Below are 17,008 nucleotides of genomic sequence, written 5' to 3'. Positions count from 1 at the left end.
CTGCTGCCTTTAATTGAACCACGTTCAATTAATATATGAATCAATTTCCTGCATTTCTGCATTTTACTACTGCATTTTATTTCTTACACTGTTTTTTAATTGTTTTTGAAATCTCCTTTTCTTTTGCCTTGTGTTTTGATGCTTTTAATGGTTTTATGTGAAGCACTTTGAATTACCTTGTTGTTGAAATGTGCTATACAAATAAACTTGCCTTGCCTTGCCTTGACAAACGTAAAGAAGAGGTTCTACAGTGTTGACAAATGTAAAGAAGAGGTTCCACACTGTTGACCAATGTAAAGAAGAGGTTCCACAGTGTTGACAAACATAAAGAAGAGGTTCAACAGTGTTGACAAACGTAAAGAAGACGTTCCACAGTGTTGACAAACATAAAGAAGAGGTTCCACAGTGTTGACAAATGTAAAGAAGAGGTTCCAGTGTTGACAAACATAAAGAAGAGGTTCCACACTGTTGACCAATGCAAAGAAGAGGTTCCAGTGTTGACAAACGTAAAGAAGAGGTTCCACAGTGTTGACAAACGTAAAGAAAAGGTTCCACAGTGTTGACAAACGTAAAGAAGAGGTTCCACAGTGTTGACAAACGTAAAGAAGTGGTTCCAGTGTTGACAAATGTAAAGAAGAGGTTCAACAGTGTTGACAAACGTAAAGAAGAGGTTCCACAGTGTTGACAAACATAAAGAAGAGGTTCCACAGTGTTGACAAACGTAAAGAAGAGGTTCAACAGTGTTGACAAATGTAAAGAAGAGGTTCCACAGTGTTGACAAACATAAAGAATAGGTTCCACAGTGTTGACAAACGTAAAGAAGAGGTTCCACAGTGTTCACAAACAAAGAAGTGGTTCCAGTGTTGACAAACGTAAAGAAGAGGTTCTACAGTGTTGAAAAACATAAAGAAGAGGTTCCACAGTGTTGACAAACATGAAGAAGAGGTTCCACAGTGTTGACAAAGATAAAGAAGAGGTTCCACAGTGTTGACAAACAAAGAAGAGGTTCCAGTGTTGACAAATGTAAAGAAGCGGTTCTACAGTGTTGACAAACATAAAGAAGAGGTTCCACAGTGTTGACAAATATAAAGAAGAGGTTCCACAGTGTTGACAAATGTGAAGAAGAGGTTCCACAGTGTTGACAAATGTGAAGAAGAGGTTCCACAGTGTTGACAAATGTAAAGAAGAGGTTCCACAGTGTTGACAAACATAAAGAAGAGGTTCCACAGTGTTCACAAATGTAAAGAAGAGGTTCCACAGTGTTCACAAACATAAAGAAGTGGTTCCACAGTGTTGACAAACGTAAAGAAGAGGTTCTACAGTGTTGACAAACATAAAGAAGAGGTTCCACAGTGTTGACAAACATGAAGAGGTTCCACAGTGTTGACAAAGATAATGAAAAGGTTCCACAGTGTTGTTGTCTCTGTAGTTTGTCCTGTATGTTCTCTGCTTCTTGTTGTCTGACCATTTCATGGTCTCCCCCTTCTTTTTCTCTTCCACCTCTTTCTTCTTCCTCTCTCCCTCCTTCCGCATGTCCTCTCTCCCCTCCCCGTCTCCTTCCCTCTGCTGTCTCCTCCCTCTCTCCTCCCCCTTCATGACATTCAATATCTCACCCCCCCCCCTCCGTCTGTTATCAGATGAGTCAGTGTGTTCAGTCAGCAGCATCAGCAGCATGGCGTCTCTCAGCTTCCTGCTACTCAGCATTGCTCTGATCCACTCCGCCCAGGTAAGGACGACTGTGTGTGCGTGTGTGTGTATTTGTCGAATGTGTTGATTTATCCTCAAGATGCTGCATCGTCCCGGTAACCTGATAGTGAGCAGAAAGATGAAGCTGCTGTTTATCTTCTGTCTGTCAACGTTACATCAGTGTGTGTGTGTTTAAGAGTGTGTGTGTGTGTTCGAGTGTGTGTGTGTGTTCATGTGTGTGTGTGTGTGTGTATGTGTGTGTTTAGCCAGCCGCTGAGACCGGAGGAACATTTCATCGCTGTCACCATCGCGATGGGAGACGGTAACCAACGGCAACAAGGCCATATGTTACAGCAGGTCACATGACACCTGACGGCTGTTTGTATGTGTGTGTGCACGACTTGTTCATCTAGCCTCCTGAGGACCACGTTACGTGAGGACATATCAGGTCACAAAGGGCTGTTTGAGGTTCAGCACTAAATTTTTAAATGTTGGCATTTCTTCACATATTAGTGTGAATGTTTTTGTGAAGCAAGTTCTGATGTTAATGGCTTCAATGATTAAAAAAACGAATTTCCATCTAAATGGTCACGGGGCAAGGCAAGGCAAGTTTATTTGTATAGCACATTTCAACAACAAGGTAATTCAAAGTGCTTCACATAAAACCATTAAAAGCATCAAAACATAAGGCAAAAGAAAAGGAGATTTAAAAACAATTAAGAACATTCATTAAAACATTAAAAAACTGTGTAAGAAATAAAATACAGTAGTAAAATGCAGAAATGCAGGAAATTGATTAATATATTAATTGAACGTGGTTCAATTAAAGGCAGCAGCAAACAGAAAGTCTTCAATCTTGATTTAAATGAGCTGAGGGTCTCAGCAGACCTGCAGCTTTCTGGACTTTGTTCCAGATATGTGGAGCAGAAAAACTGAACGCTGCTTCTCCATGTTTAGTTCTGACTCTGGGAACAGAAAGTAGACCGGTCCCAGACGACCTGAGGGGTCGGGATGGTTCATAAGGTAGCAGCAGATCAGAGATGTATTTTGGCCCTAAACCATTCAGTGCTTTGTAAACCAACAGCAGGATTTTAAAGTCAATTCTTTGTTGGACAGGAAGCCAGTGCAAAGACCTCAGAACTGGAGTGATGTGATCCACCCTCCTGGTCTTAGTGAGGACTCGAGCTGCAGCGTTCTGACGTACTTTTTATAGAGACCTGTAAAAAGGGTATGCTACGGGGAACAACAGTTGCAGGTTCCTGCGTCACAGCTTCTGTTACGTTAGTAGACTCACAGATGTTCAAGAACAGAAGTCCAGCCGGATCCTTTTATATTCTCACTATGAAAGTAGAACATCTGCAGGTAATCAAAGGGTCTGATTTCAGTGTTTAACCTCCAAACATCCTGAGATGTTTAACCATGTCTTCATGTCTGGAGATCAGTTAACAACACTGATAAAAATGAGTCATATATAAAAGTCATTTTCTGAGCTTTAATCAGTGGCGGCTGGCCAATAGAGGGCCAGGGGGCGTGGCCCCACCTTGAGCCACACAAAAAAAAAAAAAAAATCATAATATAATAAATGATACAAATTGTCAATATTTGTGTATTTGAACTATGGAATGTACACAGTAATATGTGTAAAATATGAGTCTCTACAGGCGAGCACTCCTCCTCCAAGACCCGTTTGAGAGGAGAACTTTGAGGAGAAACGTCAAGCCAAAAAGCTGATATCAGATCAGCCTGACCTCACAATCAGACAGCAGACTACATAGCTTCCTGCTGTCACAGTGTTTAAACACATTGATATTCAGGGTATGCTACATGCAGCCTCTGCTCCAAGGAGATGAACTACAGCAACAAGGGCTCACATGCCCTCATCACACTGTTCACTGTGATGATCACAGCCAGTGTACCAACAGGCCCACGTTGCTCCCAAGAACCCTGAAATAATGAGAGGGTTAAGGTGCCTGCACCTTCATTTCAGCGGGTTGTTAATGCAGAGGTGTGTATAGATCACAGCTATTATTTTACTCTTGATTAGTTACCTTAGCCAGTAGATTATCATTTTCATTTAAATAATTGAACTGGATTGAATGCATATTAATTGCAAATAGAAGATAGGCCACAATTCTAACAGCTGTACAGTAACAGTGGAAGTTAATATGAAGACGTACAGTAACAGGGTTCAATGAAAACAAATCACTTTATTTGTACAGGTGATGGTTTTCTCATCTTTGTTTTTTATGACTAAAACTTATGAAATGGGACCTCGGTCTCAATGGATTTTGTCGTTTGGAGGTTAATAATAATAATAATATTGATTGGAAAAAAATAAGCTAACTAGCCAGCTGTTCAACTATAACTAAAATACAGATTAATAACTGAACAATAAATTAGTTTTTTATTGAAAGTAAATTTTGTGTTATCACTTAATTTTCTTGTCAGAGTACAGCAGAATGCTACATTTTAAAGCTCATATTTAAAATAAAACTGATGAAGATCATCACAGCACAAACAAGATGTCCAGTGAGTTTAAAGTCTGCTGGTTTGAGATTAGAGATTCACAAATGAGAAAAGGACAGAAAATAAGATGCGTTTTATACACTGGAGACGGTCGAGTCACATGATCTCTAACAGCTTCTCACAGAACAACGATTCCACCATTTCATTCCACTTTAGATTTTAAGCTCACGATTCGATTTTTAATTTGAAATTATTTTTTCAGAACTGACTGCATTTCTTCACTGTACTCTACTGCGTGTCTTCACTGTACTCTACTGCGTGTCTTCACTGTACTCTACTGCGCGTCTTCACTTTACTCTACTGCGCGTCTTCACTTTACTCTACTGCGTGTCTTCACTGTACTCTACTGCGTGTCTTCACTGTACTCTACTGCGCGTCTTCACTTTACTCTACTGCGTGTCTTCACTGTACTCTACTGCGTGTCTTCACTGTACTCTACTGCGTGTCTTCACTGTACTCTACTGCGCGTCTTCACTTTACTCTACTGCGCGTCTTCACTGTACTCTACTGCGTGTCTTCACTGTACTCTACTGCGTGTCTTCACTGTACTCTACTGCGCGTCTTCACTGTACTCTACTGCGTGTCTTCACTTTACTCTACTGCGTGTCTTCACTGTACTCTACTGCGCGTCTTCACTTTACTCTACTGCGCGTCTTCACTTTACTCTACTGCGCGTCTTCACTTTACTCTACTGCGCGTCTTCACTTTACTCTACTGCGCGTCTTCACTTTACTCTACTGCGCGTCTTCACTTTACTCTACTGCATTTCTTCACTGTACTCTACTGCGTGTCTTCACTGTATTCTACTGCGTGTCTTCACTGTACTCTACTGCGTGTCTTCACTGTATTCTACTGCGTTTCTTCACTGTACTCTACTGCGTGTCTTCACTGTACTCTACTGCGTGTCTTCACTGTACTCTACTGCGTGTCTTCACTGTACTCTACTGCGTGTCTTCACTGTATTCTACTGCGTGTCTTCACTGTACTCTACTGCGTGTCTTCACTGTATTCTACTGCGTGTCTTCACTGTATTCTACTGCGCGTCTTCACTTTACTCTACTGCGTGTCTTCACTGTACTCTACTGCGTGTCTTCACTTTACTCTACTGCGTGTCTTCACTGTATTCTACTGCGTGTCTTCACTGTACTCTACTGCGTGTCTTCACTGTATTCTACTGCGCGTCTTCACTTTACTCTACTGCGCGTCTTCACTTTACTCTACTGCGTGTCTTCACTTTACTCTACTGCGTGTCTTCACTGTACTCTACTGCGTGTCTTCACTGTACTCTACTGCGTGTCTTCACTGTACTCTACTGCGTGTCTTCACTTTACTCTACTGCATTTCTTCACTGTACTCTACTGCGTGTCTTCACTGTACTCTACTGCGTGTCTTCACTGTACTCTACTGCATTTCTTCACTGTACTCTACTGCATTTCTTCACTGTACTCTACTGCATTTCTTCACTGTACTCTACTGCGTGTCTTCACTGTACTCTACTGCGTGTCTTCACTGTACTCTACTGCGCGTCTTCACTGTACTCTACTGCGCGTCTTCACTGTATTCTACTGCGCGTCTTCACTTTACTCTACTGCGTGTCTTCACTTTACTCTACTGCGTGTCTTCACTGTACTCTACTGCGTGTCTTCACTGTACTCTACTGCGTGTCTTCACTGTACTCTACTGCGTGTCTTCACTGTACTCTACTGCGTGTCTTCACTGTACTCTACTGCGCGTCTTCACTTTACTCTACTGCGCGTCTTCACTGTACTCTACTGCATTTCTTCACTGTACTCTACTGCGTGTCTTCACTGTACTCTACTGCGTGTCTTCACTGTATTCTACTGCGTGTCTTCACTGTACTCTACTGCGTGTCTTCACTGTACTCTACTGCGTGTCTTCACTGTACTCTACTGCGTGTCTTCACTTTACTCTACTGCGTGTCTTCACTGTACTCTACTGCGTGTCTTCACTGTATTCTACTGCGTGTCTTCACTGTACTCTACTGCGTGTCTTCACTTTACTCTACTGCGTGTCTTCACTGTACTCTACTGCGTGTCTTCACTGTATTCTACTGCATGTCTTCACTGTACTCTACTGCGTGTCTTCACTGTACTCTACTGCGTGTCTTCACTGTATTCTACTGCATGTCTTCACTGTACTCTACTGCGTGTCTTCACTGTATTCTACTGCGTGTCTTCACTGTACTCTACTGCGTGTCTTCACTGTACTCTACTGCGTGTCTTCACTGTATTCTACTGCGTGTCTTCACTGTACTCTACTGCGTGTCTTCACTTTACTCTACTGCGTGTCTTCACTGTACTCTACTGCGTGTCTTCACTGTATTCTACTGCATGTCTTCACTTTACTCTACTGCGTGTCTTCACTTTACTCTACTGCGTGTCTTCACTGTATTCTACTGCGTGTCTTCACTGTACTCTACTGCGTGTCTTCACTTTACTCTACTGCGTGTCTTCACTGTACTCTACTGCGTGTCTTCACTGTATTCTACTGCATGTCTTCACTTTACTCTACTGCGTGTCTTCACTTTACTCTACTGCGTGTCTTCACTGTACTCTACTGCGTGTCTTCACTGTATTCTACTGCGCGTCTTCACTTTACTCTACTGCGCGTCTTCACTTTACTCTACTGCGCGTCTTCACTTTACTCTACTGCGTGTCTTCACTTTACTCTACTGCGTGTCTTCACTGTACTCTACTGCGTGTCTTCACTGTACTCTACTGCATTTCTTCACTGTACTCTACTGCGTGTCTTCACTGTACTCTACTGCGTGTCTTCACTGTACTCTACTGCGTGTCTTCACTGTATTCTACTGCGTGTTTTCACTGTATTCTACTGCGTGTCTTCACTGTACTCTACTGCGTGTCTTCACTGTACTCTACTGCGTGTCTTCACTTTACTCTACTGCGTGTCTTCACTGTACTCTACTGCGTGTCTTCACTGTATTCTACTGCGTGTCTTCACTGTACTCTACTGCATGTCTTCACTTTACTCTACTGCGTGTCTTCACTGTACTCTACTGCGTGTCTTCACTGTACTCTACTGCGTGTCTTCACTGTATTCTACTGCGTGTCTTCACTGTACTCTACTGCGTGTCTTCACTTTACTCTACTGCGTGTCTTCACTTTACTCTACTGCGTGTCTTCACTGTATTCTACTGCGTGTCTTCACTGTATTCTACTGCGTGTCTTCACTGTACTCTACTGCGTGTCTTCACTGTATTCTACTGCGTGTCTTCACTTTACTCTACTGCGTGTCTTCACTTTACTCTACTGCGTGTCTTCACTGTACTCTACTGCGTGTCTTCACTGTATTCTACTGCGTGTCTTCACTGTACTCTACTGCGTGTCTTCACTTTACTCTACTGCGTGTCTTCACTTTACTCTACTGCGTGTCTTCACTGTACTCTACTGCGTGTCTTCACTGTATTCTACTGCGTGTCTTCACTGTATTCTACTGCGTGTCTTCACTGTACTCTACTGCGTGTCTTCACTGTACTCTACTGCGTGTCTTCACTTTACTCTACTGCGTGTCTTCACTGTACTCTACTGCGTGTCTTCACTGTATTCTACTGCATGTCTTCACTGTACTCTACTGCGTGTCTTCACTGTACTCTACTGCGTGTCTTCACTGTATTCTACTGCATGTCTTCACTGTACTCTACTGCGTGTCTTCACTGTATTCTACTGCGTGTCTTCACTGTACTCTACTGCGTGTCTTCACTGTACTCTACTGCGTGTCTTCACTGTACTCTACTGCGTGTCTTCACTGTATTCTACTGCGTGTCTTCACTGTACTCTACTGCGTGTCTTCACTTTACTCTACTGCGTGTCTTCACTGTACTCTACTGCGTGTCTTCACTGTATTCTACTGCATGTCTTCACTTTACTCTACTGCGTGTCTTCACTTTACTCTACTGCGTGTCTTCACTGTATTCTACTGCATGTCTTCACTGTACTCTACTGCGTGTCTTCACTGTATTCTACTGCGCGTCTTCACTTTACTCTACTGCGCGTCTTCACTTTACTCTACTGCGCGTCTTCACTTTACTCTACTGCGTGTCTTCACTTTACTCTACTGCGTGTCTTCACTGTACTCTACTGCGTGTCTTCACTGTACTCTACTGCATTTCTTCACTGTACTCTACTGCGTGTCTTCACTGTACTCTACTGCGTGTCTTCACTGTACTCTACTGCGTGTCTTCACTGTATTCTACTGCGTGTTTTCACTGTATTCTACTGCGTGTCTTCACTGTACTCTACTGCGTGTCTTCACTGTACTCTACTGCGTGTCTTCACTTTACTCTACTGCATGTCTTCACTGTACTCTACTGCGTGTCTTCACTGTATTCTACTGCGTGTCTTCACTGTACTCTACTGCATGTCTTCACTTTACTCTACTGCGTGTCTTCACTGTACTCTACTGCGTGTCTTCACTGTACTCTACTGCGTGTCTTCACTGTATTCTACTGCGTGTCTTCACTGTACTCTACTGCGTGTCTTCACTTTACTCTACTGCGTGTCTTCACTTTACTCTACTGCGTGTCTTCACTGTATTCTACTGCGTGTCTTCACTGTATTCTACTGCGTGTCTTCACTGTACTCTACTGCGTGTCTTCACTGTATTCTACTGCGTGTCTTCACTTTACTCTACTGCGTGTCTTCACTTTACTCTACTGCGTGTCTTCACTGTACTCTACTGCGTGTCTTCACTGTATTCTACTGCGTGTCTTCACTGTACTCTACTGCGTGTCTTCACTTTACTCTACTGCGTGTCTTCACTGTACTCTACTGCGTGTCTTCACTGTACTCTACTGCGTGTCTTCGTGTGTATGTGTGAGTGACTGACTCACAAGAAGTGATGATGGTGGTGACCTCTTACCTCTCTCTCAGTCTCTACCTGCAGCTCGCGGCGGGGGGCGTGGCCTTGACGTCTCAGTGGGCGGGGTCAGACGCCACCTCAGAGACCTCCATAACCTGCTGCCCTATGAGGAAAAGATGATGTCATATCCGGCCACTCAGGGAGGAGGCGGAGCCAATCATCTGTACTCCCAATCAAATGGCTGGAGGGGGCGGGGCTTGGACCAGGCTCTGCAGCGATTGATGGAGAGGTACCAGAGGGAGGAACAAGAAGAGGACCAGAGAGCAGGTTAGAGAGGTTTAAATACTTTTACTTTTATATATATATATACGCAGTGGTGTATAAAGTACTCAAAAGCCATACTATAGTAAAAGTAAAGATACCTTACTGGAAAACTACTCAAGTAAAAGTAAAAAGTCACCTATTAGAATACTACTTGAGTAAAAGTCTTAAAGTATCTGATATTTATTGTACTTAAGTAGCTGTGGAGCTGTGTTGAACATAATTGGGTTGCTGTGATCCATTCAGGAGCAACAATGTTCAACATAACATATTGTACATAAGTATACTTTTGCATCGACTATGAACTTATCATCATAATTCTCTGAAAAGCAATATGACACTATGAAGGAGTTGCAACAGTGCGTTTATAAGTCTGCTCATTAGACTAGAGCAGCGGTTCCCAAACTTTTTAGGCCGCGCACCCCCTTCTACATCCCGACCGGGTTCGCGCACCCCCCCCCCCCCCCCCCCTTAATAATAATTTTTTTTTTTTAAACAACCGAGCCTATTTACAGCCGCATAGAAATCGGACCAATGAGAGAACAGTTTGCTCGCGCGTGGCGTTTGTTTACAAGATTTAGTCCGCTGTTAAATGTTGCAGTGTGAACACAAACCGAACAAAGGAGCAACTGCAACAAAGCAAACGAACTGAAGGTGTGAAAACGCCCTGAAACACTGCAACAAAGTTTCAATGACTTTCAGTGACACAAGGCGTCACTTTTAAAGAGCAATCAGGATGCGACGACACACGCACAGGCTCAGAGGCAGATTATCACATTTAATTTACAATTAATGAGCGACTAATGCAGCCAGGATGTCTTCGGACAAAGCATCGATGCGGCGACACAGTGTTGTTGGACACCGGGATCATGTCCAACTTGTTTGCTTCTTTCTCCCCAATCATACATTCCACCATCTCTCTGGCAGCTGGCGAGCTCACGTCTTCAGTGATTGTGTGCGGTAGCCCCTTTCTCGCTATTCTGTAACCAGATATGAAGCCCGTAGTGCGTCATTTATAGACCAACACATGAATGAGACTCCAGTTGTTTTTGGCTGTTTTGTAACTCCTCCAATGATTCGATATAAAGAATGTAAGGGGCTTTTGACTTGCACTGGCATGCTTGGTGTTCAGGTGGTGACGTAAATAAGAGCTTCAGACTGTTAGCCAGAACCTCACTGCACACCACGCACTGTGGCTTTGGGGAATCTGCGTTGCCAATCCAAGTGAAGCCCAGACACACATACTTTTCATCATATTTCCTCTTTTTTTCCCAGTCTGATGCTCACTCTCGTTTCCTCTTTTTTCACCTTGACTCCGCGATGCGCCGATGTGCTCCCATTTGTCTGTGCTATCCCTTCCTCCTTTTTGGTGTCGTTCGACTCCCGTTCGACTCCCGTTCGACAGTTTCCCCGATTTCAGCCAGTTTAGCATATTTGCATGAATGTTGCTGAATGCATGAAGTTCGCTGTTAGCTGACGTTAGCTGCACAAGCTAGGCTCGCTAGTGTGTACGACTGGCGGCAGGCGGCAAGACTGCCGGAAGGAGCTCAAGTGCATTTATTAAATTGTACGTTTTTAATTTTAATTCTTACAAAGGGGATTTTTATAATTCATGTTTTTATTTTGTGAAAAATCCCACTTTTTAAATTAAAATTATTATTTTTTTAAATATTTAATATTATGACACCATCAGACGCCATTACACTTTTCCGCTCGCGCACCCCCAGGGGTGCACGCACCACACTTTGGGAATCCCTGGACTAGAGGATGTAGAGGACCAATGCATAATATTATGTTCAGCAAAACATATCCACTTGATGCATCAGGTCAGTGTTGTGAGAAAGGACGCCTGCCTTGTGAACTCCTGTGGGCTGATTGAACACAACGGTTTGTCTCAAGCTGAATCTGCTGAATCTGCTCACAACATGACTCAAATATCAAAACATGATCAATACTAAAGCAGCACCCAAAGTAACAACCCAGTCATTACTAGAAACTGAAACATGTCCTGTTCATCTTCAAAAGAAGTTAGTTTTCAAAATGGTGAGAATTCCGTCTCGCTCTTCTTGGGCGGAAGACTCGTCCTGCGATGCTAAATAGTCTTTCACAGGCCGCTGAGGCAGGTAGAGGTGTGTTCAGCATCACACACAGCTTGCGCACAGCTGGGAAGGATTTCCATAATGCTAACGCTAATGCTAACGCTAATGCTAACGCTAATGCTAACGCTGCGCTCTCTCGGCTCCCGTCAATCCTATGGTGTGGTGGCTAGCTATAGCTAACATTAGCCAACTAGTGCTGCACAACTGTCAACACTTCCTCAGCTCACTAACTCGCTAGCGATCCACTGGTGTTGGTCTTCGTCACCACCGTGGTTTGTTGCGGGAGTAGCAGGTGCTTCCATTTCTGCTTCCATCATGAAATCAGTCATCGTAGAGTGGAATGCTACTCATGTAGTCGCCCGCTAGCTTATAGCATGTAGCATCACTGGGAATCAAAACACCGCGGCTTTGAGAGCACGTGTTTTCAATTGTGCATTAACGTGATTCACCAATGATTTAACTTGCTGCTCGGACCACTGATTCACAAACCTGCTTGCAGTCTGTTCCACCACAGTCCCCGACGCTGCTCTCAGGATTCATTTTGTTTCTGAAGATAGATTTGATTTTGTAGCGAGTAACGAAGGTTTCAGGGGAAATGTATCGGAGTCAAAGTATCAGTTTTCTTTGCAAAATGTAGTGAAGTAAAAGTAAAAGTCAACAGAAATATAAGTAGTAAAGTAAAGTACAGATACCCAAAAAAACTACTTAAGTACAGTAACGAAGTATTTCTACTTCGTTACTATACACCACTGTATATACATACATATATGGAAATATATATATATATATATATTTATATATGCTAATGACTCATCGTCTGATTGATTCACAGTCTATGTGACCGTTCTGCTCCGCCTACTGAACGATGCTCAGAGCTCAGGTATGGTCGACCCGGGTGACGTGGAGGTGGTGGAGGAAGAGGAGGAAGAGGAAGATGATCAGGGGCCACCGGGGGACTTCCAGGGCCTCGCCCTCCCAGACTACGATGAGACAGCGGGGGGGCTGAAAATGGGGAGGCCCCCCCCCCCGGCGGCCTGGTGGGGTCTGCTGGAGCCCCAGATGGTTCAGGCTCTGCTGGACAGGTATACCTCGTGGGGGGGGGGGGGGGGGGGGGGCTCTCAATGACTGTCAGTAACCAAAGTTATTGATAATAACCTGAGGCCTGTGATTGATAGGATGGAGCCTCAGCTGGCTCAGACTCTGCTGGAGACAACAAGACCTCAACAGGCTGGACGAGTTGCATCAGGACCAATCAGAGGAGACCAGGACTCGATGAGGTCATATATCTATAATGACAGAAATACAATAAAAATAGAATCTATAAATATCTACATTTTAAATACATATCAATACTTTTTTCCAATTATTATTCTGGTCACATGACGTGTTTAATACTATAATATTAATATTAAAGCTGCGAGCAGCGATGAACGGGCCCTCGCATCCTCCCGCATGTCGGGGGTGCCGGGACTCCGCCGCGTTGTCTGACGTTTTCTTCCTTTGTGGACCGCGTGACGCAGGAAATGATGCTTTGCAAATAGTCCGATGCTTCCCGTGTCCGCTGTGTGGCGCTACAGAACGCGTGCAAACATGCATCATGTAGCTCTGTGTCAAGTGTAAACCACATCGTGTAAAGGTCATGTAAATCGGATGCTGTTTGTCACAAAACACAGATTTCCTTTCGCCAGCAGGTGGCGCTGTGAGTACTAGTGAAAATGAGCTCGTAGACGTCCTCAGGCCGTGAGTGTGAACAAGCATGTGAAGTTTGAGACCGTTTGGAACAAGTGCAGCTGAGTTACATCAGCTTTTTTCATGGGGAATCACGTAAAGTAGCCGCCCGCTACGGCTAAACGATGAGGTCAAACGCAAAGATTTTGATACATTTTAATCACAACGATCTTGACATGGTACTGAGACAATTAGAAGTGGATCTGACAAAGTCCCTAGGAGGAGTTCGTAAGTATAGCGACTAGAAATAGGCCAAAATCGGTGGGAAAATTACACAAAAATCGAAATGGCCGACTTCCGAGTCTCCATAAGACACATGTGCCTGCCAATTTTCATGTACCTGAAACGTAGCGCTGCTCTTTTGAAAATGTTTAGGGGGCGCTATGGAGGCAATTCAAAACGGCTAAGCCAAAATCCCATGTGAAATATGTCTTCTCATGACCTTTGACACATGTACAAATGAGTTTATGAGCATCCCAACCCACTAAACCATCGGCTTCCTTTTCATGGCAAATGATGCGTTGCCACGGCAACATCGTTCAATGAAAACTCACAATGTTCATAATGAAGCATCTTCAATGTCTTCAGGCTATCCTCACTAAATGTGAGACTGATCTGGTCAACTGGCTAGGAGGAGTAAATAAAAGTATAAAATGTTACATTTCCTTTAGCCAGTAGGCGGCGCTATGAGTTGTTGAACATGTTGACATTGATGTATGTTCAGGCTTGAAGTAGCATCATGCATATGTCATTTTTTGCAGATTGGATAATGTACCTTGGAGTTATAACAACTTCATTATTCATGCCGAATGAGGCAAAATGGCCGCCACGTCAAGGTTCTTCCATGAAAACTCACGAATTGGATAACTTTCATCACAAAGGTCTGAAGAGCATCCTGACCACATTTGAGGTTGATCCCATAAATTCTGTAGGAGTTCGTTAAAGTATAAAAGCTGAAAAATGCAAAAGGTGACAAAAAAGCACAACATGGCGGGTCTACTGTAGCGCCCCCTAGTGGTTGAATGAAATGAAAATCTCAGGGTATGTTCCTGGATGCGATGTGCACATAAGCTGCAAATTTGGTGATTTTAGGACAAATGGTTGAGAAGTTAAGTATATTGATATATGAGCCACGCTCCTAAGAAGTTTATTGGTCCATATCTTGTAAACGCAAAAAAATAATAAAAAGCTTTTAATCAGTATTGATGAAGTAGATCCAATAATGATCCACATGAAAAAAAATGGTAGCAATCGGACCCAGCGTGTAGGAGGAGTTTGTAAAAATGTGTTTTTTACTCAATTAAAAATGGCGTAAAATCGAAGTAGGCGGAGTTCAGGGGTCAGAGGCTTTTAAGTAGATCTAGCGGATTCGGACATGTGTGTCAAATTCAAAGTAAATCGGACATACTGGCCGAGGGGCGTCGCCGGTCCGACTTGTAGGGGGCGCTAGAGAGCAACCTATGTCAGATGGCTATATTCACCAGACATGACAAGTGTGCACAATGTGGTAAGTTTTCGAGTATGGCAAGTCCCCCAAATATGCGGCCGCTGTATGTGTGTACTCTGTGTGTACTTTGTGTGTAGTCGGTTGCTCGGCCCCGAATAATGGTCTCTCTCATCTCCTCAGACGTCTGGTTGCTAGGTTACTGTCCAGCATCGGCCCTAACGGTCTCCGCGTGAGGAGAGACCTGTCGATCAAAGCTGAGCCCGTTAGCTCCGCCCACAGGAGGAGCCGCCGCTCCCTCGATGACGTCGCTCCTCCGTCGCCTAGCAACAACCCCCCTCTGCTCAGAGTGAAGCGGCTCGAGGAGGAGGAGCCTCGCCCCCCCGCTGCAGGGCTGCAGAGGATGAAACGAGAGGAAGAACTGCATCATGGGAGTCGTAGGCGCCGGAGAAGAACCGCAAACTACGACTCCCAAATACTAATCGATCAGATCCGAGAGTACATGAGGGAGTAAGAGGAGAGGAGAGGAAAATGGGAGAGGAGACGAGAGGAGAGAGGAGGAGACGAGAGGAGAGAGGAGAGGAGGAGACGAGCGAGGAGAGAGGAGGAGACGAGAGAGGAGAGAGGAGAGGAGCGAGGAGAGAGGAGACAAGAGAGGAGAGAGGAGGAGACGAGAGGAGAGGAGGAGACGAGAGGAGAGAGGAGGAGACGAGAGGAGAGGAGGAGACGAGCGAGGAGAGAGGAGGAGACGAGAGAGGAGAAGACGAGAGGAGAGAGGAGGAGACGAGAGAGGAGAGAGGAGACGAGAGAGGAGAGAGGAGGAGACGAGAGGAGAGAGATGAGGAGACGAGAGAGGAGGAGACGAGAGAGGAGGAGACGAGAGAGGAGAGGAGAGAGGAGAGGAGAGAGAGGAGACGAGAGGAGGGAAGGAGAGAAAAGAGAGGAGAGAGCAGACAGGAGAGGAGACGAGAGGAGGGGAGGAAAGAGGAGAGAAAAGAGAGAGAGGAGGAGAGAGAGGAGAGGAGAGAGGAGGAGACGAGAGAGGAGGAGACGAGAGAGGAGAGGAGAGAGGAGACGAGAGGAGACGAGAGGAGGGAAGGAGAGAAAAGAGAGGAGAGCAGACAGGAGAGGAGACGAGAGGAGGGGAGGAAAGAGGAGAGAAAAGAGAGCGAGGAGGAGAGAGAGGAGAGGAGAGAGAGGAGACGAGAGGAGGGAAGGAGAGAGGAGAGAAAAGAGAGGAGGGGAGGAAAGAGAGAAAAGAGAGAGAGGGGAGAGGAGAGAGGATGTTTTGTTTCCTATATTTTTGGTGTTTTGCTGCTTTCAGTAAAAATGTAACTGATCAGTTTGTTTGTTGTTAAAAAAGAATGATGTCATCGTCAACATTCTGGATTAATAAACTTCTAGAGATCAATATCTCGTTTAAAACACAACAAATAATTCATGAAAATAAAAGTGAAGATTCAACTTGATTCATAAGTGGAAAAGATATTTGATATAATCTAAAGATTATAGTATAAATATAATATAAATATGTGAGGATCCTTCAAACTAACATGTATATGAATCAATAAACTTCACCAGGATCATATTTATGATGTATTATATCAAACATATGAATGAAGGTTGAAATAATCTCCTCAGTTTGGTCTGTCGAGAAGCTTTACACACTACATTACCCACAATCCTCAGCCAACCACTTCAAATGTCTGCATTTATCCGTCAGTTCTTAAAAGATCATCCTGAAACTGGAGCTCTCTGGTTGGTTGTTCTGACAGCAAAGCTCTCTGGGACTTGTAGTTGACTCCTCCCCCTTTGATTATCTGTAAATAAAGGTCAATATTTACCATGACAACACCTGCTCATCAGCTCTGTGATTGGTTCGTTCCTAATGCGTTTATGCAGTGACATCGTCTGATTAAAGTATCCATGAAAACCTTCCTCTGTCTCAATAAGTACAATCAATATTAGTCATTGTTGTCAAGTTTTACACACGTTTTTATAGTTTATATATCTGGAATAAGGAAGTAAACGTTATACTTCAAACTGGTAAATACCTTCACCTGTTCAGGTGTCTTCACCAGGTAAACCGGTTACATCAGTTAAACATGTAACTTCACCTGCTCTGTATTTCATTGTATACATTTTCTCACATGACCTAAACATCCGGTTCCTTTGCTCTCTGATTGGCTGTCAATAGATGATGTCACTCTGATGTAATATTTCAATGATTGAGAGAAAACTTGTATCTGATAAAAACTGTTTATTTATGTGGATAAAACATGAAGACACAAACATGAATACTGTTTCTGTAACTGTTGAATCTGAAGTCATGCGCGATACATTCTGTAAACACAAACAACAATCT

The 17,008-nt window shown here is 43.9% G+C and overlaps 1 protein-coding gene across 1 annotated transcript; it reads left to right on the top strand.

Annotated features, from left to right (window-relative positions):
- The first annotated feature begins 1,667 nt into the window (after positions 1-1,667).
- On the top strand, positions 1,668-15,268 carry pcsk1nl (proprotein convertase subtilisin/kexin type 1 inhibitor, like). Its single transcript, XM_079274533.1, has 5 exons — positions 1,668-1,726; positions 9,123-9,378; positions 12,304-12,553; positions 12,647-12,748; positions 14,827-15,268. Exons 1-5 carry the CDS (start codon positions 1,673-1,675, stop codon positions 15,155-15,157), a joined length of 993 nt encoding a protein of 330 aa, XP_079130659.1. The 5' UTR covers positions 1,668-1,672; the 3' UTR covers positions 15,158-15,268.
- Positions 15,269-17,008: the final 1,740 nt, after the last annotated feature.

Source organism: Melanostigma gelatinosum, assembly GCF_949748355.1.
Source record: "Melanostigma gelatinosum genome assembly, chromosome: 8".
Taxonomy (NCBI): domain Eukaryota; kingdom Metazoa; phylum Chordata; class Actinopteri; order Perciformes; family Zoarcidae; genus Melanostigma; species Melanostigma gelatinosum.
The sequence above is the reverse complement of the archived record's forward strand: the minus strand, read 5'-3'. Positions and strand labels throughout refer to the sequence as shown.